The sequence below is a fragment of the Condylura cristata genome, unplaced genomic scaffold, assembly GCF_000260355.1.
Source record: "Condylura cristata isolate star-nosed mole 26May11 unplaced genomic scaffold, ConCri1.0 scaffold00030, whole genome shotgun sequence".
NCBI classification, from domain to species: Eukaryota; Metazoa; Chordata; class Mammalia; order Eulipotyphla; family Talpidae; genus Condylura; species Condylura cristata.
In genome coordinates this window covers 25,612,776-25,640,682 of record NW_004567131.1, presented here as the reverse complement: position 1 = coordinate 25,640,682, position 27,907 = coordinate 25,612,776, and the positions used below count along the sequence as shown (strand labels likewise).

The 27,907-nt window shown below is 36.6% G+C and overlaps 1 protein-coding gene across 1 annotated transcript in view; it reads right to left on the bottom strand.

Annotated features, from left to right (window-relative positions):
• Positions 1 to 546: 546 nt before the first annotated feature.
• GPR158 (G protein-coupled receptor 158) overlaps positions 547 to 27,907 on the bottom strand; it is a 192,940-nt gene continuing 165,579 nt past the window's right edge. Inside the window, exons 8-11 of the mRNA XM_012731360.1 lie at positions 14,350 to 14,488; positions 9,316 to 9,421; positions 5,660 to 5,806; positions 547 to 4,865 (exon numbers count right to left, since the gene is read on the bottom strand). Of these exons, the coding sequence (XP_012586814.1) occupies positions 3,468 to 4,865; positions 5,660 to 5,806; positions 9,316 to 9,421; positions 14,350 to 14,488 (1,790 nt within the window). The 3' untranslated portion in view covers positions 547 to 3,467. The remainder of the gene's footprint in view (positions 4,866 to 5,659; positions 5,807 to 9,315; positions 9,422 to 14,349; positions 14,489 to 27,907) is intronic.

The window sequence follows — 27,907 nt, the reverse complement described above, 5'->3', positions numbered from 1 at the left end:
CCCCCTAGTAAAGGCTCTTTGATAGCTCCCACTTCAAGGGAAAAAGATGCAGTTAATCTGACTCACGGCATGCCAGGCACTGCACATTAGCATTCCAACCTCATACGCTAGCCTCCTACCTTTTCATAACTGATGCTTGCACAGAATTTCAACCAGGTGAACTTGTTCTCCCTATTAAGTCTTTCCTGACTCCATGACTCAGTCAGACCCTTCTGTGTATTACCATGGCTGTGACTGGGTACTCTTCCTGTATGTTACCGGAGCTCTTATTCATCTAAAGCTTATTATCGTTGCTTAAAAAATTGCCTGGCATAGGTGTTGAGTAAATTCAAAAAGGTAAGTAAGTTAGTTCTTAATGATTACCTGCACGTCTGAGGCCACATTCAGCTAGTCATGCTCCTGTGGGTAGACAATATGAGGATGTATGTGCTTAAGTGTACTCAAAGATATAGGGGAAAACTGGTCATAAAACTGGTTTAAAAAATCTTATAAAACTAGTTAGGTAAAATAAATGTGATTTTTAACAAAGGAACCCACAAATCAACTTTCATATAAATGTTTTATTGCAGAGAAGTTATAGTTATGTACATGCTGCAACACATCACAACATAAATTTTCCAAATATTTCACGGTGGGATGCTGTAGGTTTCAGGTAATAGTTTCAGAAGAACCACAGATTAAGTGAAGAGACTTACAGCTTTATTGACTCTACAACTTTCAGTTGCTAAATGCTAGAAGTCAAAAGGCAGTGTTTTTTTTTTTTTCAGTCCTACCTGTCGTCACTTGCATGCAGAAACCTAGGAAGCAAATACGAGAGAACTGTCGAGTTTCAAATCCATATGGCCACCAAAGTTTACAATGGGTTGAGTTATAATTCAAGTCGTGAAGCATTGAATTCTTGCATAAAATATACAGTTCTATTAAGATTGGTATAAATCTACTTATTAATAAACCCTGACTTAAAAACAAGGACAGATGCAGCCTGCACATGCACTGAGAAGGACAACCTAGCAAATGTTTGTGACCAGAACAGTTGATTCACTTTCTTATCAGTCTGGGGAAATGAACTCACAAGTCGTAGATTGAAACTTCACTTGGTGATAATTAATGGCAATGAAACGTCAGGAACAACCCTAGGCACTCGCACTGAGTTATGCTGGTGGAGAAAAATCTATGGACTAAAGAATGTCACTAGGTAGAATTTGGCAAGTCGTCTCGAAGCCACAACTCTAGCAGGACCATCTAGAAGTGCAATAAAAAGTCACTGGTGCTTGACTGCTTATTTCTTAAAAGGTGAATAAAGTGCTATCAGACCTCACACATAAATGAAACAAGGAAGTGGGTCTGGACACTCCAAACCAAGTTTATAAATATATATTTCAATATATACCTCTATTTCTCTTCGAACCTACCCCACCAACCTGAGAAATGCACAAAGCAAGCACATGGGTGAGGAAGATTTATGCACAGCTTTCAAAATGGTGACATGCTCACTTACTCCTGAATAAAAATCACTGAGAAAATTTTAATAACTAATAAGGAGAATTCTTATTTTTCATTCCACTGAGATGATTCTCTAAAAACAGCCCTTTAGCCACCTTCTAGTCCCCTTTTCTGTCTTTTATCCTCCCTGGCATGCTCTCCTTGCTGCTCATAAAATGTGAAACAGTTACTTAGGCTGGACATGTAACTAATACTTCAGCATTGAAACAGCCAAACAAACAACTAATACTTCAGTATTTAGTGTGAGAGAAAGACAATCTGACTCTTTCGTCAAGTCCTTTATCTTGAAATGAGACTAAACTTTGAAATGGACTCTCTTAGATGAGCACATCAGTAGTGCAAAGTCAGCAGTTTAGGGTTCCATGCCAAGTGGCCAGTGTGGAATGTGATACGTGTTATAAAATGTGCTTTGGGGACTGTTTCACACTGCAAATAAACCTCAAGTTTTACATTTTGAGTGAGGTGGCTTACAATGGTAATCTGGAGGACGTACACACCTCCCAATATTGGGAGCCGGCAGAGTCCACACCAAATTATAGGCTTTGAATGAATCAGGTTATGAAGCTCTTTGGGATCGCAGCCCAGCAAGTTTTAGACCATGCTGGAGCAAGGAAGAAGAGTTTATGGGAATAAGCAGTTAAAGGTAATGTAAATATTCTATGTTCAGTAAGTGTAATAAAAATATATCCACTATAATGACCTTGGCGTGATTGTAATTTTTCTCTTTAAAAAAATAATCCCTTAAAAGTGCTCTGATGAGCCTCCTTTCTTTTTTGTTTCAAAAGGCAAATTCCCTGGCTCTGCAGTACTGCTATAATTCTCATGTCATTCCTAGAATCTTCCCTTTCCAATGGAAGTAGTAATGCACAGTACATTTTTCTTACTTGTAGTTTCTTAGGAAATGCTGTCAACTATGAAATACTGAAAGAGTTAAAAGGGACAATATTTGGAACAAAGGTGTTACCTATCTTTGCTTCAAACAAACAGTAGATAAGTTGTCCTTAACTTATTGAGACATATGACTAAGTAGGACCACTTGATCTCCAATATTAATAAAGCTTCTGAGTCCTAACAGGAAGTGCAAACAAGTAACTCAACTAGTATAAAAACCCTGAAAAGACAGTATGACAAACTATGAGTGAAATAATAGTCAAACCCAAATTCACAATATATAAACCACAGCCCAAACTAAATGTTTTTATCATAACAGTTATGGCTTCCCAAGCCAGAGAAAGATTACTGTATTTCAAGAATCAACTAAAGTTGGTAGATAGCAGGTGTTCTGTAAGCTGCGATAACAATTGAGTAGCTGCAGATTGCATAAATGTGTTGTGTCACATAATATCAAAGATATTTGCAAAAATTATACAATCTGGAATGCTTGAATGTGAGACACAACGATGTACAGAAACATACATTTATAAGAAAAGGAGAGCAATCATTAATATAAAAGGTATTTTTTGGATGCATTAAGTTAGCAGTGCTATCAAGGTTAAATAGGTAAAGTAAGTTCTTTTTAGTCAGCTACTTAGAATTTCAGTCATACACATCTATACCTGCTTCTTTGCACGATCCCATGCCTCTTCTGTGTCTTCCGGTTTGCCTTGCTGAGGATCTTCAAAGTCCCAGGGGGCAAATGTTGCTCAGGATCAGACATAAAAAGCTACTCCCCGCAAAACACGGCAGAACGGCTTCTGGACCAGCCTAACCTTCTGCGTGCAAAGCTGCTCTGCCCTACCCGAGTTGGTGCGTGCCCTTCACATTTTCCACGACTGACAAATACTCCTTGGGAATTTTTGATCCTTACATTTGTGTCTTCCATCAAATTCCGGGTCTCCGTCTCCTCCTTCTAAGGATGCCACACTTTAAAAAGACCCCACCCCCTTTATTTCCAAGGTCTGGCTACCTTATCTGCACTTAACAACAGAAGAGGCAAGTAAAGTCACCCTGGTTTCAGTATTTGGTTAATCTGGGGTCTCAAACTCCCAGGGACACACCTCAGCTCGTGACAGTAATGGCTGCTGACAGTTATTACTTGAGCTATAGGGACCAGGCCCGTGCTCCTCGGACGAGGACGTCTTTTTTTCCTGGTTTCCGATTTGGTTGAGATTTTCATTTTCTACTTTTGATGCTACAACTTTGGGGGATAGTTCTTCGTATTGCCCAGCACACACGCTGGCAGCATAACGTTGACCGCCATTCTCATTTTTAGCTCTCCCTGGGGGAACCTGAGTCTTAGAAATCAAATGCTTCTCATCTTCCAAAAGGGGCTGACCTTGGCCCTCCTGAGAGCATCCCTCAGCCTTGTCTATGTTCTTCTGATTGGACTGCTGAGAGAGTTCAGCTGCTTTAGGCTTGTGATGAGATTTCTCCTTTACGAAAAACGTTGGGTTTTTCTCCATCTCAGAAGCTGCAATAGAGACATGTTTTTGAACTTTGGATTCTGAAGGCACAGGACCAGTGGTCAGGTCGTAAACCTCCCAAGGGCACACTTCCTCTATGTCAAAGTTGTCCTTCCTCGGGGCGGTACCTGGGCTCATGTCAGCGTTGGCAGTGGGGGGGTTGACCCTTTGTTGCTTCATAATCCCAGATTTCTGAGGTTTTCTTGGCTCCTCCAAATGATTGGGGTTTGGGGGGAAAGAATCTTTATTCTCTGTGTTATCTGAATTTGAGCGCTTTCTGTTTGTCTCTTTATCTTTTGGCAGAGGCTTCTGGGATCTAGCACATTCTTCCACGCCTGATGCCTGGGTTTTCCCGGCTAGTCCAAGAGTCTTCTCCTTGGCACTTGCGATCACACTGAGAGACTTCTGTAACATGGAAGTGCGGGGGTGCCCAGGCTTCTTCTCCGAGCTGAGGTTGTGAGCACTTGCTGATTTACACACCAAAGGCACAGACTCGGTGGACTCAGCCTCACTGTTTTCTTTCAATTTTGGGGTGAGCTTTTTACTAGACAGAGACTCCAAGGTAGAGTTTTCCGTAGCCTCCTCTTCATGGCTTTCCGTTGGGAAGCTCTTGGATTCTTCCGTTTGCTCCACCACATGATCGTAAGTGCTGTGCGATTTCTTTAGTGAGAAGACTCGGTTTTTCAGAGACTCTTCCTTGGGTTTGCCCGTATTGCCTGAAGATTCCTGCGGGTTCTTCCTGGCGAGCACAGTGCCTTTGGCTGCACTGTGGTCAGTGCCCTCCTTGTCTTCCCGGGAGCACTGCCTGCTGACCGTCTCCGGGATCTCAGTTATGCGCCTCATGATGGAACGGCCTAAGCCCTTCTTTGAGCACCGCTTTTTCTGGAGGTGAGGGTTATTTGTGATCATTTTCTTCCTTTTATATATTTCCAACTGGGCATAGAGTTTCTTCAACTCATCCTGCCAGAACAAGAACAGATTCAAAGAGGTGTGGAGTTTAGTGAATCCACCTGGTAACAGAACTAAATGTAACTGGATGCGATTAAGCTTAAAAGCTCTTTAGGGAATTGCTCTATTGCTCCTCTTGACATCCATACTTGTCAACTTTCTACTCATTCTCCCTTTCTAGTTACTTTGTGATCTCATCCACAGAGAGTTAGAGCACATAAATTCTATCCTTGCTTCGCAGAGCAAGCACCTTGACCTGTGAGTGTGCAGACCAGGCTGAGCCTGGAGAGAATACACACACAAGCCATATCTCTGAACAGTCAGGGAAGAGTCCTGCAGACACTGACAGAGGATTACTTAATGTTAGGCTAGGTTTAGGGAACAACAGATCATCAATCACTGACAGCATAACCAATCTATAAAGGCTGAGATACTGCCACAAAGACACTAAATAATCCAGGCTCTCTGTCAAGGATCTATCCTGCTTCTCCAGCAGCAACATGTCATAGGCCATAGTATGGAACATGTGTAACTAGTTCATCATTATGATGGCCAATAAGTCAGTAGAGATTATCAAGGTTGGCCAGATAACTAGAGAGTTGAAGTAGCCACTACATTCTAATTAATATCATGATTAGATGACTTAGAACTGGGGTAACTCTGCACTTGATCCTTTAGAGACACACACATTATCTCTTCCTTACACATTTATGCACATGTGTGCCCATATAAACACCAACCTAGTCATGCTCCAGGCCCTGTATCAGTGGGCCTATTCTGAAAGAGAAAGGAAATACCGGCATTACCCTTATGTCCTCTGGATCCAAGCTGTGCTCGCTCCAGGCTGAATTGATACTGCTGTTCAGGTAGGATCCAGATCTGCCAAGGTCCAGCTCATCTTCGTATGCTTCCGTAGCAATGTCATCTCGTGGGTTATTGCTTGAATGTGAAAACTGCAACAGACAGAAATACGAGGTATAGGCTCTAATCCACTATAAGAGAGAGCATGACAATTTCCTAAATACTCTAACATTCATATCATTTTCAGCTTAGATGAAATTTCTTCACTGTTCTTTATCAAAGATGTGCTGCAGGGTCACTGCTTCACTTTGTTTTTGCATTTACATGCCAGAGCATTTTGGCAGGGCAATCCTAGTGCTTGGCCTCCTATTTTTATCTTTCTCTTTTTTTCAAGGCTTCCAGTGTTAACATATATCACATCTCCTGCATGATGTATTTGTATTTTGAAGGTGAAAATTAGAAAAATCCAGAGAAATGTTCTCTAAGAATAGCAACTGAGACCCACTGGCTGCTGGATGGGAGTGCTTCTGCGCAGTGGCGAGGCTCATGCTTGCCCTTTAGCTTCACCAAAGGGAAGGTTGCATTTCACCTATGGGCACAACTCACCCTGACACAGGAACATACACATTCAGTCTACCACACATCACTTCAAAATTGTGACTTTCAAAACTCAGGGAGAATTCTGAATTCCAGCTTTAAGTATGTTGAGAGTGGGGTCTTAAAAAGGACCTGGATGCTTTCTGGAGCTCAGTTCCCTTTCAATCTAAAGAGGCTGGACTACACGATACGTTAAATTTCAACAATTCACTGAATCTAGATAGTATCTTTTCATGCTCATCAACAGCCTCAAGTTCTCCTTCTTCACAGGGTGACTTATCAGGCTATCTTGATATGGTCTTTTGATATCTTTCAGTTTCATGTAGTCTTGCTATCTCTATTCTTTAAATGGAAAAGTAAGGAGGAGTTAATTAGCTTATGTGATGGAAAGCAGAGGGATTAAATCAATCCAGCTATCCTTTACACAACATATAAACCACATGGTTATCCTCTGAAAACTGAGAGAACATTTGTGAACCTGGTTTCTCTTCTCTCACTTGCCATTATGTTAGAAATTCCTTTCAAAAGCACCCTATAAGTACAGAGATATTCTAATGTCAACTATTAAAACACTCAGCAGGGAAGGTGAACAGCGATATGAGATATATGTGAACTAGCAATTCTCTAAGTAAGAATGAGAGTTTTGTATTTGGTCCTGGGTGAGAGACTGCAGAACTCTTGGACCTTCCTTATTCCCTTCTTATGACTGTGGGATCCACCTATGCCATGAATTTAAAGATAATAAAATTGAGACTTTCTTTTAAAACCTCACATGCCAATAATTAAGCTGTTTGCAGGTTACCATAAACATGATTTTTTTTTTCTTAAGCAAAATGTTGGAGAGGATTACCAGTTTAAGAAGCAGTTGTTTGTCAGAGTGTCCACTTCCTGCATAATATTTTCTTTAGTGCGGGCCCTCCCTGGTGGCGCAGTGGGTTAAAGCACAGCACTAAGAAGCGAAAGCCACTTCTGAATGAGTTCAATCCCCGCCAGCCCCAGAGGTGACCCACATGGCGTGGCAGACCTCTCCTGACCCACCCGCTGCTCCCCTCAGCAGTGTACTTCATCGATCTGCCTGTTCTGCTCCCTGCTCTGTCTCTGGTGAATCCTCTCACTGCCCCTGCACCTCTGGACTGTACCCCAGTTCTGTATGCATAAATAAATACATCTTTAAAAAAATTTTCTTTAGTGCATCTTTCTAATAAACTATTTGACACATTTTTCTCGTTTTCCTCTTCTATACAGAATATAAGTAATATGAATGCACAGATCTTTAAAATCAGTTTATTATTCTTATTTTGGGAAAAAGAGCAGCGCTTAGCAAAATTCGAATTACTGAGGGCAATAATTTTTCAAATTAACTTTTGATTGAGATATAACTCATACAGTAAATTTCTCAATTTTAAATTGTAGAACTCAGGGCTTTTTCGTATATTCACAAAGTTGTGGAACTGTCATCACTACCTAATTCCAGAATATTTTCATCATCCTGAGAAAACCCCCTGAACCCAGTAAACACACACTTTCATTTCCCTTCTCTCTAGATGCTTGTAACAGCCTCTCTCTACTTTCTATCTCTATAGCTGGCCTATACTGGATATTCCACATAAATGGAATCTTGTAGTATGCAACCTTCTGTGTCTGGTTTCTTTCATTTGCACAATGTTTTGAATGTTTATGTAAGTTGTAACATTTTGTTTTTAATTTATTTTTGTGTAGAAGAACTGGGGTATAAGCCAGAGGGGCAGAAATGGAGGGGTGAGAGGGTTCACTAGAGCACACTGCTGAGGGGAGCAGCAGGCGGGGCAGGAGAGGTCTGCTGCACCTCGTGGGTCAGCTCCCTGGCTGGGGATCCAACTCAGGCCATAGTAATAACAGTGATGGAGACTTTACCCCTAAGGCACCAGAGAGGCACTGCTTTGACAGACTGGCCTTATTTTGTTTTTACATTTAACAGGGGATGGACATTTGGGTTGTTTCCACTTGGTGGCTATAAACATCTATGTAAAGGTGTTTATGAGTTTATGTTTTTACTTTTATTTGGAACCCAATAACAATTTACTCAATGAATGAATAAGTATTGAATATGCATCCATCTAATAAAAGTATTATTGAATTATGTAATGTGTAAATGTGGTTGAAATAACTTGCAATAATAGGTTAACTAATGAAAACTCTTTTTGTTATAATTCAAATAAGGAATACATTAGATATTTTTTGCTCTGTTTACAACTCCAATCAGGCTGAGTTTCCAGTCAGGCTGAGGTAAAGCCTAGAGTAAAAGACAAATCACAATCTGTCTTCATCTGTTCTAATATTAGATAGTGTGATGCTGATAAAGATATAAATGTTCCTTTTTTTTCTCTATGCATAAAAAAGGAAAATAATAATGGCATAGATTGTAGAACATGCTTTTCTCTAAAACTGATACAATTTTATTTCATTCCAAGCAGTCTTAATGCTATCATGTCATAGCTGAAGAAGCTGAAACTCACAGAGATGAAAAGCCTTGACTCACGTCACACAGCAAGTTTGGGGTGGAGCATGCTGGGGAGTCTTGTGTTCTGAGTTTGGTCTATTCCCCACTTCACTATGCTGTGAGGTGTGTCTATGTCAGCCTTTATCATTACTAAGCCCAATTTTCTAAGTACAATACTATATTTACTTATTTCTACTTACATAAGAAAATCTCTGAATATTTAAAACACAATACATATATCAAACAGGAGGATTCTCAGAATAGTTCCTTTAAAGGATCTTGACTTACAGCTACAATAAATGCTTCCTTGAGTCTGTAATAATTAAAGATAATTAGACAGCAAAGTATTTTGGACTGGATAAAGGAATGGATTTTGTACAAATTTAGGCATCTTAAAAATTATATGATATTTAATAAATGCCTCCCTCCAAAACCTGACTTTCCTAAGGAGGACATTAAAGAAACTTCTTAGAGTATCAAGAAAACCTCTATACTTCCCTTTGCTTTTAGTGTGGCTATTTTTGTGAAACAACTGTATGCTCAATTAATTCTCTTGCAAGAGGAAAAGTAATGGAAGAGATGTACCTTTGGAATCAAAAGCAGCCCTATGGTGACAGTCACAGTCAAATGAGTATGTGCAAAATATAGCATCAACATCCAGTCAGACTGAAGTCTTGTGGCCAGTACAAATCTGCAATGAGAGTCACTGGTTAGTGATCTAAAAAGAATTCTACTTAAAATACCATGATACTTGGAAATTCTTTTCCTCGGATTTTTTTTTTTTTTAAGAAAGAAACTATTATTGTTTCTATGACATTTTCCTAGGTTTAAATGATTAACAGTTTGTAAAGTGGATTTTTAGAATAAAAATTTTAGTTGTTATAAAGAATCAAAGTATTTTACAACAAGGTAATTTAAGATTTAATATTTAAATCATACTACTGAGGAGTTTATACATTTGTGTTCTAAACAGCTTTATAGAATTCAGCACTATAATACATTGTAGTGGTTTTGTAATATTTTCATAAATAAACAGGTATGTGTACAAATGAAAACTTAGTTTTTTTTTAAGAAGAAATCAAAAACCTTAAAACCAAAGTTCTCCTTTTATTAAGGGCATACTGCAATCACATCCTTTATTTTTCCCCCTATTGTTTATCCATGAAAATAAACAGGGGATTTTACTACTTTCAGAATTAGATGATATACAATAATCATGAAATAAATACATATACATGGAAAGATAGGAGAAGCTGATTTTTATACCTGTATCATATTTTTATATCTGTAACATTAAAAAAACCTAGCTAGGGGATTTCTTCCTCATTTGTACATAAAACTTGCCCATCCCTTTCTGCTCCCCCCAGAAAAAACATCAAGTTAAAATGGTTTAGGAGTTAGCAAAAATGGTAGAAATACTTTCCAACTTTCCATTATGTCTGAGGCATAAACAAACCAGTGCAAATTCTTATGATAGTTTACAGATAACTGAAATTACTGTTTTAACTGAATTAAACTGATTATCCTTTTCTCTAACTGCTTTGTGAGAAAAAATGACCTTCCACTACCCACCTGCCTTGAGTATGACTGAATATTCACTTTGCTCAGGGATGAGGTATTTTTGGCAAGTTCTATGCTGGGTCAGGTGAGTTTTTTTTTTTTTTTCCCAAGCTCTGAAACAGGATCATTATGTCAGTAACAAGTTACAGTCTCTGGGGAATGCTGTGGAGGTAGAGAAGCAATATAAAATGTCCTTGGGAAAATCACACTGTCCCAGTCTGCTGGGGTCATTGCCAGTACTGGAACAGATAATCACTGGAAGGGGAGAGGGATTTACAGTTTAAAAACTTCCTTATGTACTGGGAATTCCTATTCAAATGTCAACACAAGTGAACTTTAAACTAGTCTGACAATATTTGAAAAGAAGAATATACATTTGTTTTACATATATTTTAAATTAGAACAGCGAATCTCCCTCAAATAATTTTGAAGCATACTGACATCAATTATTCTTAAGTTAATCAAGTTTTCATTATGTTCAGGCTTTTTTAGTTTGAAGTTTTAACTAGGAATAGCTTAAGAAAAAAGTGGGTTTTACAGCAGTTATAAAGCTTTTATTTTTTTTAAGGTTGTTTAAACTTTTATAAAATAGGTATAAAAGTCAGGAACACAGAAATATTTGAAAATTGAGGCTAAGAATAAAAGCAAACTGTTTAAAAGTCTTGCACTTTCCAAAATGTTTGATTTATGCTTAGTACTAAAAATAAGTAAAGGATTAGAACAGACTGGGCAAAATGACATCTGCATTATTTATTCTTCTGGACTTAAATCTTTTTAGTTTACTTTTAATCAGTTTGACAAGTTGGTAAGAATGAGCATCAATCCGGGATATAACCGGTAATTATATTTTTACATATGTACAATATATATGTATTTATAATTAAGCATACAGTAAAGAACATATATAGGGCCTATTGACAGAGAATATTTTTGTTAGTGCTGGAAATCTTATTATATTATTACAGGAAAGATTACCAACAATTTAGCTGTTTAAGTTGTTATGTTACTGCTTATTATTCATGGACTTTATTACTACTGGAACCATAGAATATATGAATTCAGCCCAAGTGTAAATAAGAAATTGTGCACACTCTATTTCTTTATTTCTGCCTATAGCTGCTCCCTCTTCATCCTTCTACAACCAGTGCTTTTTCATTCAATGTGTTAAACTATCAAACTTTTTTTTAAAAAAAAAAGAAAAAGATTTATTAATTTATGCATTTAGGAGCTAAGGTGCAGGCCAGAGGTGCAGTGTGGGGGTGTGAGATGGTTCACCAGAAACAGAGTAGGAAGGAGAACAAGCAGATAGACTGAAATACACTGCTAAGGGGAGCAGTGAGTGGGACAGGAGAGATTTGCTACACCATGTGGGTCACCTCCCTGGCCAGGGCTCGAACTCATGCTGCAATGGCTACCCATAGCTTTATAGTGCTGACATAATCCCGTGCACCATCAAGGAGGCCCTATAATTCTGTCTTTAGTCCTTTGTGGTCATACAAATTAAATTTCTATGAGAGAATAGCTAGTATATAATATGATTCTTTGAAATCAATATACTACAATCTAACCCAGGCTGTTCTATATAGAGATGTAAGTTAAGTTTAGTTTGTTTAGTCTCTAAGAAAATGGCAAAGCCTGTCAAGGCAGGTCACTCTGTTACCACAGGAAGTCCTTTCTTTTCAAAACTGGTCGGGAACCACAGTTGTCTAGAAAAAAATCAATCTTAGGAGGATGCTATTTAACACTATATCTACTAGGCTCAACATGAACAATTCAATCAGAGCTTGTATCTACATACATCCAGCTCATAATCTTCTGACAGGGATGACAGGTTGTTTGGGACTATACAGGAGAGAATTGAATGAAATAAAAAAGCTGTTTTCAACCAGTATTTAACATGTTTTCTGTCACCTCTGTTCAGTACTAAAACAGTAATTTTTGGAGTGTGGCTGGTGTTATCAGATGTCAATAAAGGACTAGGGGAACTCGAGTCAATTAAGTTTGAAGAATGCAGGTGAGAAAATGTGAAATAGATTTCCTTGCAGCATGAGCTTTTGATAGCTTGGCTGGAGTGTGCATTCCTAACAGGAGCTATCAAATGCAATGTGTCCTATGTAGGCAGACACATAAAAAACATATTACTAACATGTTGGCAGTACTTATCTTGGGGTGGTTGGATTAGGAAGTGTTTTTCCTATCATGTCATGATTTTTTCTAGCAATGGCCATTTATTTATTACCTTATTATTAACATCTTTTTAAAGTTAATTAATCTGGGCCCTTCCTGGTGGCACAATGGGTTAGGACATAGCACTGCAAACTAGTCACAGCCGCTTCAGTGAAAGTTCGATCCGCAGCCCCAGAGGTGATCCACATGGTGAGGCAGACCTCTCCTCATCAGCCCGCTGCTCCCCTCAGCAGTGTACTGCCTGTTCTGCTCCCTACTCTGTCTCTGGTGAAGCCTCTCACTGCTTCTGCATTTCTGGCTTGTACCAGAATAAATAAATAAATCTTTAATAAAAAATCCTAATCTACTTCTGAAAGGCTTTGGGTCAGCTGAGAGGAACCCATCGAAAAAAAGCATATTTAATGATAACATTGGAACAGAGAAAATCTTAAGACAAAAATAAGACAGATAAGTTTAGACATCTGTTTTGAACAGATTTAAGTTCTTGGGCAATTAATTTGGTTCTAAAAAATCTAGCAGCAGATTGCAGGGCAAAGAGGAAAAATCCTTCATAGGACATAGCCACATTTGACATGCTTCTCACATGCTTATAACGCTTTCGTTTGTTTGTTAACTAACAATTAAATTTATAAGTGTTTCTACAGAAGTATGCTAGTTGGCTATGGAAACGCAAGTTTGATAATCCAGAAACAAAGGAAAAAGTAGTTTTGCTTGGGGGAGTTTCTGGGAGAAGGCCGTGGAGCTCTGATGCTTGAACTCTGAGTAGAATTGAGACAGCAGTGATTTCCTACTTCCTCTTCCAGCTTTCCTCCTTCTTCATCTCTCTTCTTTCTCTCTTATCTTCTCTTGAGAGAGGTCAAAGCAAAGCTAGGAGGCCAAATCATTTGATTCCTGTCCCTTGATAGAGCTTGCAGACCATAAATACCTCCTTTTCTTACTTAAAAGTTAAAAAAGTGTCAGTTATACCTAAGGCCCAACTGCTCTCGGGCACCATTCTATTCCTAAAAATGGAAGATATCATTTTATATCATTGCTAACTAAAGTTAGAATTGACTACAGTCCTGTGAAACATTCATAGAGCCATACCCTTGTGACCTCAGAGCCACACCCTTATGCCCTCATTCCCACTATTACTAAGCCTGCATCTTTCTACTTAGGACCAAAGATAAAAAGTCTAAATTTCTAATTACATTCATAAGTGTGATCTGGCTTTTAATACATGTTCAGGAGTTGAGTGGAATCTTTTGTGGCTTTTCAAATTACAGCATTTTTTTTTACTCATTTTTTTTCAAATATGTTAGATAAAAATTGTCAGAAGATAAATCAAGTACATTTCATTTTGTCTAGTTATCACAAGCTACTTCCTCTCTTTTGGACTCATTTAACTCTCGAGAGACACAGGTATCAAAAAACATTCTGACTACAGAAAGCCATTGCTAAAATGTGAGGATCATAAAACCCTTTACACAAAAAAGTACAGTCATCCTCTAGGGGGTAGGGCATGACAAACGTGAATAAAAACATAGACAAGTTATTTATATCTACTCTGTAATGCATGCATGCATTGCTTTATATACTTAGAAGAAAAAGTATCGCATATCATGAATAATATCCAATGACATCCCGTAAGTTTTCTATTTACACTGAGCTAACCTTTCAAATAAATGAAGGCAGTAAACAACACATCAGTAGGAACTAAGAACAGCAGCTATTTTTTAATACTAATTTGTTATTTCTGTAACAGAGAAATGAGTCAACTTATACAACACAGTTCTTCCTAAATCTTCCCATATGCATCTTATCCAATTTTGCTATTTAAACAGCAACACATAAAAAAAAATCAAACATTTACTAGCTCTATGGGTCACTTGCCTAATTGTATGGAATATAGCAGAGATAATGAGCTCATTGTGAACTGCAACAGCCATATAGCGTGGCTCATGAAATGCTGATGGGACTGTCCGTACTGCATAGCAGAGATAAACACCCCACAAGAGGAATAAAAATTCAGCTGTGAGAAGAACAAAACAAAAAAACAACAAATTTTCATTAGTTTTATAGGTGACGAAAAGTGAAATTTAAGTTCTTTAGCATGCATTTTGCATCTACTATTGAAACAAGCTCAGTTAGGAATAGGTCCATATACAAATGTCATTCACACATGAGTACCTATGTCATAAATTTATTTAAAAAATGTATTTAATGCATAGAAGATTTTTTAAAGGTTTATTTTTTTTTCTGTTGTATTACTTTTTAAAATGCTTGGCATCTCAGATATTTTTGTTTGCTAATACCTGACTTTTCCCGAAGACAACTGAGAAATAATTTTCCACATCCCTAACTTAAATTTAATGTGTTCACAGAGAATCTGAGTTACAATGACTTCACCAAGGCAACCAAAGGTCTGTGCTTGTTAATAATGCAACTTCTAGAAATTTAACTTCTTAACTTCATTGAATTGTCTCAAAAAGTAAGAATATCCATTGTCAGAAACATGAGAAAAATAGGTTTCTTACATTCAGTCGCATATTTTATATGTGAACCATTATTTCTTCACATGACAAAGTGGGTAGTATACTGAGGGCAATAAAATTTATAATCACTTTGTTTGCTTGCTGAAGCCAAAAAAAGCAAGCACAGTGTAACAGTTAAGAATAAGGATTTTAGAATCAAGGGAATCATTGCTTAACCCCTAATTAACTTTGTATAATCTGTGTTACTTTAACCTCTCTGGCCAATTTTCTTATATAGAAAATGAGGATAATGAAAGTACATATATTATGTAATTATCTGCTAGTGGAATCAAATAATGGACACAAAGCACTTGACATAATTTCTCAAAGAGTAAACATTAGCTATGTGAATGAATGAATGACTAGGTGGGTGTATTCTAAGTAGTTCTTATTGTTAAACATCTCATATGCCATTTTTCAAACTGCAGGTTGCCATTTTCATTCGACCAATAATTATCACAGCCCATGTCTTAGTGACATGACCTTATTAGAAGATAATATGTAATTAACAAGAAGAAAACTCCAATTTGGAGAAAACAGTTCATCAAAAGCATTACCAACAAGCAATCTATTTATGTAACAAAACACTGATTTCCATTTCCATATGCCAAAGTGTTTTACCTGCCAAAGTTTCAGGATATTTCTGCAAACATTTAAACCTAAATACAGACCCAATTATTGAAAATCTCTTAAGTAAACACATCCGGCAGAAGTTACTCTAAAATCCTGATGTGGCCAGAAGCCAAAGAAAAAATTAAACCTCACTCAAAGATCATGCGATTTAGTGGAGGTCCCATATGTTTGGTATGTCGGTCACTGTCTAGGTGCAGTGAGTGTTGTTTTTAATCCGACTCTACTGGGTCAGGCAAAGCAAATGAGGAAATGTTGAACAGGGTGAAACCAGTTCAGATGGGCCAGGTGAAAATGATGTTTACAAGTAAAGTATGAATTAGTAAGGACATGGGCAAAGGTTGGTTGGAGTTTTGTAGGCATTGACAGTAGCCATAGATAAGAAAAATAACTCAGAAGTTGAATTGTTTCCATTAAAGTTGACTCCAAGATTCCAGACTTAAGGAAAGAAGCAGAGGTAGTGCGAAGATAATTCTTCACAACATTGACAGGTTCATTTTTATGAAACTCATATCAAGGATTTGTCCAAATGTCTTCCACTCCACTTGGGTTTAGTGGTACATTTCTACTAGAATATTTGCTCATCATTTAGCACCCTGGAAATAATTCTTTCCCCCTAGAGGAAGATTATAAAGGGGTTCTTTTCAAGGTAGACATGTCCTCATTTATAAGACTTTCTGCTACCCACATTGGTTGGCCTTATATTTTTATGCTTGTCTACTTGTATATTTCTTAGACCATGACTTTTTGTCTAGTTTCTTATCCTCACATCAGCCTTTCGTTAGGAAAATACAAACTTTACTCAAAGATCTCCATAAGATTTAGTGGCAGTCTCCTGCATTTTCATTCAGAACTCTCTAGCAGCGCACTATTATTTTATATTCTGCTGTCCTGGCATCCCTGCCTCTTTATGACTATTTGTTCCATCCCTAACATGACCTCACAGTGTTCCCCAGCATAAATTCTAAGTGGACTAAGAGATCTTACTTTTCTCTGAACATTCCAACAAATTCTCTTGCTTCTAAGTCTTTGCTCATGTGATTGCTTACACAAAAAATTCCTCACCCACATTTCCAAATTTTAAGCAATTTCTCACTGTCCAATTCCCATACCTCCATCACAAGGTCACCTGAAATAATTTTAACTTATATTGAGTTTTCCTTCTCATCTCTTATAATCTCCAATTATTGATATCATACAGTGCATAGAGTTATACCACATAATACACAATTGGGAGAAAACTGTTCATGGGGTCTGGTTAGTCCCCTCTCTGGTACCAACTGGTATCACTGCTTTCTTTCAGATCAGGAATTGTATCTTGCAATTATTTTTTTCTACTTTTTCACCATGGTAACAGCATCCACACTAAGCATGTATAGAAATATTAAATTGAGTGAATATAAATGATACCTGTTTCATGCCTAAGTCATTAGCAATGTAGACTTTTCATTACCATGCCACTTCCTCTGACATTATGGGGTCTAGGTGTGATCTAGGTAATATTGGCAGCTCTGTTTGCTGACTGAAGACCACTAAGTGTGTGGAACTATGCTTGGTACTCAGTAATGAAAGCAAAAATATTATTAAATAACACAAAAATACACTATAATATTTAGTTCACATGTAGCAGGATTATAAAAAGTATATCTTGCCACTATGTTGCAAAGTTTTTATATATTGTTATACAGAAGATTTTTAAAAAGGAAAGTAGTTATCAGGTTAATTAGTGCACTACAATGGAGAGTTATATTTATAAATACAAAATAAGGTTCCTTATAATAGCTATGTTGAACATTAAAATCATTTCATTAGCAATATCAAACAATATGCTCTAGCTGAAAAGCAAGTTCTTCTTCAAAGTACCAATTAAACTAAATGTTATATGTAAAAGTTGCACTTGGAAAAATTCAGTTTCATATAATTAACTTCAGATTAACACTGCAATTAGTATAGAAAATATGCAGATGTTACCAAATTTTGCAATGTTATTATGTGGGAGTTGAAATATGTGTTGTGCTTCAGCTTTAGAAAAAATTTCTGGTGTTAACTGATTTTGATGGGAGGCATGAATATAGTTAAAAAGGGAATTGTTTTTGTATTTAAAGATGCAAATAGGGCTCACAGAAAGCTGAAGCATTTTATTTTTAATTTATAAGTGATAATACTCACATTAAAAGTTAACTACCACAGTCCTTTAAAAACTAACACACCGTAATGAAAGTAATTTGAAGGATTGAGTCAAGCAAAAAAAAATTAACAGTTTTTTAACACTGAAAATGCCTGGGTTCTGAACAGACCACCCAGAAAGACCTACAGAAAGGACCATCCAAATACAAATGCCTCTCAAGCTGTGGTACCTTGCTTTGCCATGTTGCAATATAACATCCATATAACCCCTTTAAAATTATTTTACATGTCATGAATAAATGCATAAATGAAGAAGCTTTCAGTTTTATTTTCAAAGTGTTTCCTTTAATGTTTTCTTTTTTCTTTAACCCTACCTTCTTGGAAAATTGTCAATGTAAACTTATTATGCTTTTATTCTAATAACATGGTGGGCGGCACAGAAGTTATTAAATATTAAACCAAACAAGTTCAATAATTCTTGAGCACAGCTAAAATTCCAGTATCTAGCTTACAGAAACCTTGGTATTCTGGAGGTTTGTCTTTTATTTGTGATTAAAATAAAGACAAGTATGAGAGTTATAATGGTGAAAACAAGGAAGAGGATACTTTAGATAGAATTGTAAAGCTAGAACTGACTTCACTGAACCGGGTTTGCACGTGGCTGGTAGGGGGGTGATTGGTGAGTTGCTGTTTTCTGCTTGTTGTGAAGCCAGTTTATTCAGCTTGGGCTAGAGAAGATGGGGAAGAGGGTGTTGCCATGTATTTTAAAACTAGAGTTTTGGAGGCTGAAGTGTCTGTTCCCCTCTTAGAGTAGTGAGCTACAGGGAGGGCAATTTTGGGCTACACCACGTGGCTGTGGAGATACTTGTCCTATCTCAGCAGCACTCACTGGCAGCGGTCAGACGGGCACTGGAACCAGGTCTCCTGGCACCTGACTGGTGTTCTAAACCTCCAGCGAAGTTTACCCTTGCTGTACTACTAACAGAGGTGCAAACATAACTCTTGGACATATCTTTATTCTATTTCTCAATTAACAATTGTTTATATTTTAAACAACTACTATGCTGACTAAAATAGTCACTGGTACTTAAAGGACTTCTACTTGGAAATGCTTCATACACCCTCTATGAATCTGTTAAATGTACCAGGCGCTGTGCTAAATACATCTTGCATATTATCTACATTTATGAAGGTTTTATTGTAGCACTTGTGACGCCTTTGAAAAGGCAAGAAAAAATTTTCAGTACTAAAATGTCAAGCTTAGTCAGAGATAGAGAATATTAGGAGGGGGCTCCGGGGAGTCTGACTTACCACCTGGTTGATGATCTTTGAGTTTTTAAAAGAACTGAATGTCCATGGATAGGCAGGAAATTTCTGCTAAAACAGGGCACAGAGAAGGTAATTCCAGGGTCCAACATGGAAACCAAGTCTCGCTGGCAAGGTCTGACCGAGCACTGTTGCATGGTGGTGGTTACAGGGTAAGTATGTGAACTGACAAAGACAAAGGGTTTGTCCAAATTTTCAAAGGCCAGAATGTGAGAACCGTAGCTGCCTCTAAATAGAAAGGACGGTGCTCTTGCTGAAAAAAAGGTGAAACAGCAAAGAAAAGGCAGCTACAGGAAAGGAATGTAGGTAGATATTTTGGCAACCAAGAACTGTTAGTTCTCCCCCCTTTTCCCTGTTAGGAAAAAGATGTTTTATTTTCTTTTTGCTGAACAAAGTTCCTTTTGTTTTCATCTGTGGTAGCAGGTGGCTGGACCCAAAACTGGTCAGAGAAGTTCTAAGCCAGTGACAATTTTCAGGCCCTTTGCTTGGTGACAAAATGACCATACCAGTTTAATTTCAGATTGATTGTCATGGAGACTAAAATGGCAATCTCAAGCTTAAACATTTAGAATCTGTTCCATTTTTTATTACTTATTTCCCAAATCTCTTGGAAATTAAAGTTTCACTAAGCTTAACAATGGCAATTCATGGAATAGCAGATCATTCTATCGGAAATTTTAGGTTTACTTTCGGCTCCTATTGCAAGGGAACAAATATTTAATGTGTACTTGGAAACATTTCTGGTGTCATTTAAAAAATTGAGTATGTGCTTTAGCAATATGAAAGTTATTTGTGAATCTTTCAAGGTACCAGACTAGGTGTGACAGTTTTTATAAATGCTTACAATTTAGATTTTAGAAAATTAAAATTTTCAGGGTTAGTGTCCTAATTAAGTATGGATATTTCTCCCAATAACCTTGACTTGGCTTGACTGAAAGGTAAAAGTATCTTTTTACAGATACATAGAACTGGATCCAGAGAACTTTATCAGCTTCACAATGATTGTGGACGTGCCTTGTGCCTGTTGCATTTATTTCCTAAATGCAATTGCATCAGACTCCAGAGAAGGAGACCACTGCCTGCTTTCAAGTTATCTGAAGATGTCTGATCATGCCCATACCCACACCCCTGCAAAAACATCTAGAAATCACTGTCCTCCTTCAGTATATGTGATTGCACTTGTGATTTGCTTTATTTTTTACCTTGGTTTTTCCTTTATTTCCAGAGAAATGTCTCTGGTTATTGCCAGCCAGGAATTGGACACGGCTGTTTTACTGGACTTTGAACTATCTAATATAGATACAATGGACAAAAATCACTATAACTGATTGGAAGATTGAATTAAACCAATCTTCACACAATTGATAAAATCATTTCCATCAAAACCCAATGGCCTGAGGATAGATTTATACCTTTGGACATGAATTCACTGATTTTCTTCCATGAAGCAGCAGAAACTTACCATAAAGCACAAATCTTGATTGACAAGAAAAGAAACAGAATAATCCAGCTAGTCAACAAATAGATAGTATTTGTGCTGGATTTTTTGGTTGGATTGGTTGTCTTTAACTCTCTACCTTCCCCCTCCTACTACAGGAAATGTGACCATTGCATTTATTTAGATGAAATGTAAGTTTATTTTTCCAGATGTGGTACTAGGTATCAAAGAGGGCATAGTAGGAAGGTAGATCTGACCTCTTTAGGTAAAGTGTAAGCAAGAGATGCAACATTGGTGAAGAATACAAGACAGGCTAAATATGCCCAGAAGGGAGGATACTGAAGACACACTATAAAACTCTTTGGGGCTCCTTCTCTCCCACCTTTCTGGTCTAGCAGACAAGAGCAGAAAGTCACTTGCAGAGATGAAAAGTCAGAATTGGCTCAACCTGGTAGTCTGCACAGGCATCTGCTGCCTGAGGGTAAGCCAGCTTTTCATCCTACAGTGCTGACCAAGAAACCACGCGAAGAAGATTTTAACAGTGGGTACCTAGCATTTCTTTCTTCACAGTATATTCTTCAGAAAGGGAAGTGATTAAACCCCAGCACCTGCACATAGATAGCATCAACATACCTTAGGTCAAAACAGAAGCAGCAGCCCCTTGCCAAGAATAATTACATGTTAATGTCAATGACTCACTGTTCCTGTCTATATAAAACTAAATTCAAGCTTGTGTTTGTTGGAACAGTTCTCACAGAACTGTTCAACTGCTTTGTCCAACGGCTTCTGGGTTCATAACCTTACTCTTGATTCTCTAATAAATTGACTTAATTTGGGGGGAAAATGTAATGCAATTAAAATTTATAGTCTTTTATAAAAGGTGAAGTCTTACAGATCAGTTACCTTTGTTGGTGCTACATCACTAGAAGTTCACACATACTTTTTGAAGGCCTAGTTTGAGTAGTTCTAGCAAGATAGATATTGAATTAATGTATATTCCAAGTCTGTGAAAAACTATTTTACTTTTTTCATAATAGTAAAGGAAAGAAATAATAAATTGTTTTATATCTTAATCACATACCATAGGGCCATTTTCTCTTTTTAGGCATTAAAGGGGTTTTAACTTCCTCATTAAATTTACAGCTTATATGATCTCTGAGACAGCTTTGCTGAGTTAGGTTTGGCCCTAATTCCTCTGCTTTAAATCTGCTGTTATTTGGACCTGTTAAGTCTCTTATTTAATTTATCCCAGCGTTTTGACCACTGTGGGAATGGGTCTTGAGTGAGCTGAAATAGGGAAAACCCACAAACGTTTCTATTCTTAAATAGAGAAAATGATAACAGCAGGTTTTTGCTCTTTTTAATTATGGCAGAAATCAGAATTGGTGAGACCTTAAGAAAACACATGACACAAACAACAGTGCATTATTCAAACTGTGAGAGAGCTCTTTTAACAAAAGAGCTACCAAAATATTCTTGACAATTGGATTTTTTTCTGCCTTTAGGGACTACAAGGGAGCTGAGATTCTTAAAACAACAACAACAACAACAACAACAACAAACCCAAAACTGGTCACCACAGGATAAAAAGATGGATGTAAATAAACTTATATCCTGATTATTAATCTAAATAAGATTAAAAGAAAATCTAATCAATTTTCCTTAATATTTGTTAAAAGGTGCTCATATCATATTTCACCTTTGATAAGATAGCCTAATCTTCTAAGGTACATAAGTACTTAACTCTTTAGAAACAACTGCTATTTTAGAATTTCCCAATAAAACTCAGTAAGAGTTACTGCCGTCTTCTCACTTTCTTTCTAAACACTGGCATATGACTAATTATGTTACTGAACAATTGTCTGTTTTATGTGTTTAAAATATTGTACCAGGAAAGAAGAGAAAAAAGAGGAAGAACATGTCAAATGAAAGAAAACATTATATTTTCTGTAGTGAAAACATCCTTGTGAAATTAATGGAAATTAATTGTACTTCTGAATAGCTAGTAACCATTGGTGGAATTCCATGGAAACACACACATATTTTAAACTTCCCAAAATGGAATGTGAACCCAAGCCCAGCATTCGTGTTTAATTATGCTGTAGATTTTCAGACTTGGTGAATAATATATAGAGCAAAGGATGTCAGGTTGTAAAGAGTGTTCAGAACTAGATAACTCATGCATCTAGTGGACTTTTTATACCAATGAAGAGATGAAGGGAGATGTTAATTTATAAGAGTCCTTGTCAAGGAAAAGTAATTAGTTCATATAAATGTAGCTGAGAAGAGTCAGGCCATTATTTCTAACGTAGAAAGGCATATAGGTTAACAGAAGAAAATGGAAGATAAAATTGAAGGCTGCGTAGAGCTTTTGTATATATCCTTGTCCTAAGTTAGAAAAGGCAGCAAAGTAGCTTTATTCTCAATTATGTTCACATGTGTGGGATGGAATTTCTAAACTTCTTTAATGTTAACATCTATCAATTACTTTCCTGCAGCTTGTTTCTTGTAGGTAAGGTAAGAATCTCTGTCTTTATTTGAACTTATCTTGGTCATTGGTATTACATCTTTACCTTGAGCATGTGAAGAAATTTACTTCTAATCAACTAAGTATACGAGAACATGGACAACTGACCGCCATTTTGTCTTCAACAAGCTACAGAGCATATATTAAACATGTTCAAAAAATTCAAAGTGCTGATCATGTAATGGTAAATAGTTTAAGCAGTACAGTGTGATGCTTTTTATAGATGATTTTCAAAGAGGCATTGCAGTTCAAGCCTTTATGGGGATTTTAGTCTATTGAGAAATATTCTGGAACATCCAGATTTTGAAAGTATCTCCAATGGATAAAATCAAATCATTTTTAAGAAATCTACTATGGGGTCTGTAAAACAATCCCCACACAGACAATGCTCTTGTATTTTCCACAGTTGCAATGTTCACATCCTAGTTTGCTTTCCACTGAAGTAATCCTCACAATTTATTATATAGGATAGAGACTACTGAAAATGATGAGTAGCCTTAAATCACAAGGGATTTTAAAGTCATTTTTCTTTCCTTTCTATGTTTTCAAATGTTTCCTCAAGGAAACGAACAAACATAAAACCAAAGCTGAGGCTTACAGAGATGTGGGGATCTTTCTTAAATCACTTTCCATACCAGTTTCCTCCTCCTCAAACACTTGCAGAGAAATCACCTATCTCAGCAGTTCTGGGGCTCCCTGTGCAGTAAGCACAAACAGAATGAACCCATTCTTCATGTTTATGAACCATATTTCTAGCTAGCATTCTACTTCTGTGGAAAAAAATGAAATCTTTCAAGTAATTTATTTTGCACTAAAAAAGATAGCTTTTGACAGATAAAGTTGATCCAGAATGCAAGTTTATTAAATGTATTATCCATCACTTTTTCTTTCCTTTCTAAATTACCTTTTCTGACACTAATGAGAGTACATGCAGTTTCTTGAGAAAGATGTCCCCCTACTTCAAGGTGAAATCCATCTTCTGACTCTTTACCATCCTTCCCCTATATAGAAACATTTTTATTTAGGAAATAGGGAATAATTTAGCTTCAGTACATGTTTTTTTAGCTGACCAAAGATATATGAATTTATTCTTGAAGAAAAGAATATAAAAAAATCTAATGTTATACATACTATTAATAGAAATATATAAAGAGAAAAGAGGAATATGCTACACATTAGAAAATATTAAAGGAGATTAAATACAGAAAATCTTAGTTATTTATCTTAGTAAGATAAATAAATGAAATTGCTGTAGGACAGTGTGAAGAAAAGTTACAGCAACCAAATGTCTCCAATTTCTCAAGAAGTCTTAATGTCAAATATTTGCTCTTGTTGTAAAATCATGTCCTGATTTTTCTTCACAGAATTGTGTCTCTGTAGAAAAAGTATATTATTGAAACTAAGGTGTATAGTCAGTGATAAGACACAACAATGACCACCACCAAACATTTAACTTTCTTTTACCTGTCTCTGCAATCTGTCACTGTCTTTTACTTCTGAGAGATCCTAATATTAACTCTTAACACATTTGGGAATATTCATTTAACTCCAGTCTCTCAAGTGTTGCTACTTCTAGCTCCTACAGCTGTGGCCTAGATTTTACCATTATAATCAATCTCAGTCTCTCTACTGCCTTTCCTTAGGAGAGACCTGGGTAACTGCATTCCCTGCAGTCTTCTCAAGTTTGAGTCTTCATCTTTTTGTACTTCCTAGTTCAGGGCAGGACATGAGCTCAGGGTCCTCCTTGTGCTCTATCCCCTTCTCTGCTATTACCCAAAACTAAAAGCCCACTTTTCTTTTTTCTTTTAATAGATCCTTCCTCACTAGTGGACAAATTTGTCATTCAGTTAGCATTCTCTCTATAAGAAAGTAAAGTACAATGAAATTAGTCTATGATACTCAAGAGTTATTACTAAGAAAAGTAGTTAAATAAGCTAGGAGAGAAAACTGCAGTTAGAATGGAATTCTTCAGAGTGATACAGGAGGTAAGGGGGATACAGTTGATGGAAAGGTCATTAAAGAGAGGTCACTGGGGACCAGGTAGTCAATGTTTCATAAGCCTAGTGTAGGGATTAGCTTGGAAAATATGAACGAAAACAAGTAAGAATGAGTAGGGAGAGTGTATGTGCATACAGAGATACACAGTATGGGAAGATCCATAGATATGTGAGTAGATATTCTTAATGTTTCCTACTTAAAGATTCAAGAAGTCATGCCAGAGAAACAAGAAACATCGATAGTTTGGTATCCATGTATGAAGAGAGGATACAGTACAATACTTGAAAACACCATCATGAAGAATTTTCTATAGTGGATCAGGTAAACAATAAAAGTACCAGAGCACAAATGAAATAACTGATCATTATGTTCAACTGATAACTTCTCTGAGGCAGAACTTTTGTCATTTGGAGAACACCAGAGCCTACCTGGAGGGCTGTTAAGCAAGACACTACCCATAATGTCTGAAGGAGAAAGTCTGAGTTCAGCCCCTCAAGTTTGCCTTTCTAACAACTATCCATTGATGCTGCACTTAGAGACTTTGTTGGTTGGGCACCATATGTTGGGGACCAGCCCCAACTATCAAGGTGTCTTGAGGCGTGGGTGAGTGGATATTCCAAAAGGGGAGAGGGGAGCAGGCGTGAGGAATACACGGGAGTCAGGGCTGGGTGCAAGTCTTCTTGCTCATTCTCTCAGCAGGTCTTTATTTACATTGTATAGCATAGGGTAAGTTAATGAGAGATTGCCATAAATTGTCATAAACGTGCTCAAGGATAATGGGAACAAAGCATTTTTCTCTTAACATTTTATGGTATACTAGATTATATGTTTTTGTGATAATTGTCACGTGTACAGATGTTTAGTTATCACTCAAAGGAAGAGGGGTCTGGGAAGGGATGAGCTTGTTAGCAAAAGGTTATTAGAGGTCTTAGGGAAATAATAAATTGCGTTAGCAGTGTTATCAGTGATTGTTTAAAGAAAAGCTAGTGGCTAATTTAAGGCTAGCAGAGAGTAGTTAGTGCTTGTTTTAAAAAGGAGTAAACTAAGAGAAAGTTGTACAGTTGTGTATTAAGCAACACCTGTGTAGTCAAAATTGTCCATGAGTCCTTATGCTCTGGGAGCCTTATCTGAGATTTGCTTTTTATTTGAAAGAAACCAAGGAAGCTTCCCAGGAGTGTTTATGCCCTGGGGTCTTATCTCTCCAGGGCTTGCCTTTTGTCTCAGGAGACAGAGGAATTTCCCAGCCTAAGACAATCCAGTTGTAGACTGATGGTTGTTCAGAATATTTTGATATTGTGATTATACAAAAGAGGGAGGTCATAACATAAATTAGCAGTGGAAATTCTGATTTTTCAGAGCTTTTCCCAATCTATCCAGAATTTGTCAGTCAATAGAAGTTGCATAGCTCGTGTCAAGACTTCACTTTGAGAACTATTGTTTTCTCCATTCTAATGATTCCAAGTCCAAATTTTCAGAATTTGGTAAATTTCCCTTAAAAATATATGTCCTAGAAGCAATTTTGATTGAACCTACTCATTCATCACACCACTTTTCTGGACATGGAAATTCCTATGACATGTCTTCAAGACTTACAATAAATCATGTATTATTCATAATGTATTCTAACATAATCTCTATTTTTAGTTAGACATTTCCTTCATATTTCAAATAATTCCCACCCTCCTTGATCCACCACTATTTATTCCTATCAGAGGGAATATTCTATAACTCTTTATAATAATCCAAAGTCTCGAAGAACTTGTCTTTAATAAAGATTACTGAGTTCTGGTTTACACTGGTGTCTTTACTGAATTAATATCATATCAAGAATGCTTACCATCTAATTTTATTTTTTAATACTTTTTCACAATTCTCTTTAATCTATGTGAGCCAATAGCCACATAGATATATCCTGCAAAGTGTTCAACACCATGCTAGAAAGTACAGGTACACTGCAGATCATATTTATTGTATAAAATTCTTATATAACTTCTGAGGAGTTCTTATAAAGTGTAGGTTAGTCTCATCTATTTCTATTTATTTCTATGTACTAATGGCAAATGAAGTTTTAAAAGCTGTGAATACTTTGAGATGTATAAATCTCAAAACTAATGTATACAGAATGCCCAAAAAAAGAAAACTGTTAGTTAAATAGACCATGCTTTCTTCTTGTTTACTCCTGAATCAATGATGCCATTTCATGTATTTTAAGTATTAGTTATTTGTAAAATGGGAAAAAATAACTTTATAATAGTAGAGGGAAATGGTTTTTCCTAGTTTCACCACTCTTGGATTAAATCCTATTTGAACTAAAGAATATAACACAATCTTAGTGGTTTCCACTGAGTAAAATTCTTTACCGACACAATTGATTTTTATTTTTATATTCAGACTAAAGTAAAAATCAAAATTGCTTTCTACCTTAGTTGTTTTGCTTAATCTTCTGATATTGATATTAATATCTACTGTTATGGTTCTATTAATATATTCTTTAGCATTGATAAACATGTGGTGATTTGATATATATATATATATATACATATTATCATTCTCTTTACTTATTGACATTGCTTTATCATCAGAGATATTAGGCATATGAAACACTTAAGATATTTTCCCCTGGAAAATGCTATTCCATTTAAATTATAAACTAGTACACACAAAAAAAACTACTACATGTGAACATTCAACCAGCTGCCAAATATGGGGGAGACAGGAAATATTAAATTCAGGTGTTAAGATTTTTTTTTAATCTGTCAAATATTTTTACCTCCTGTGGCTGACTGAGGGGAATGAAAACAAAATAATAAAAGCTTGTTTTCATTCTTTTTCCTGTATCTTTGCAGGCTTAACTTAAAATAGTCTAATATG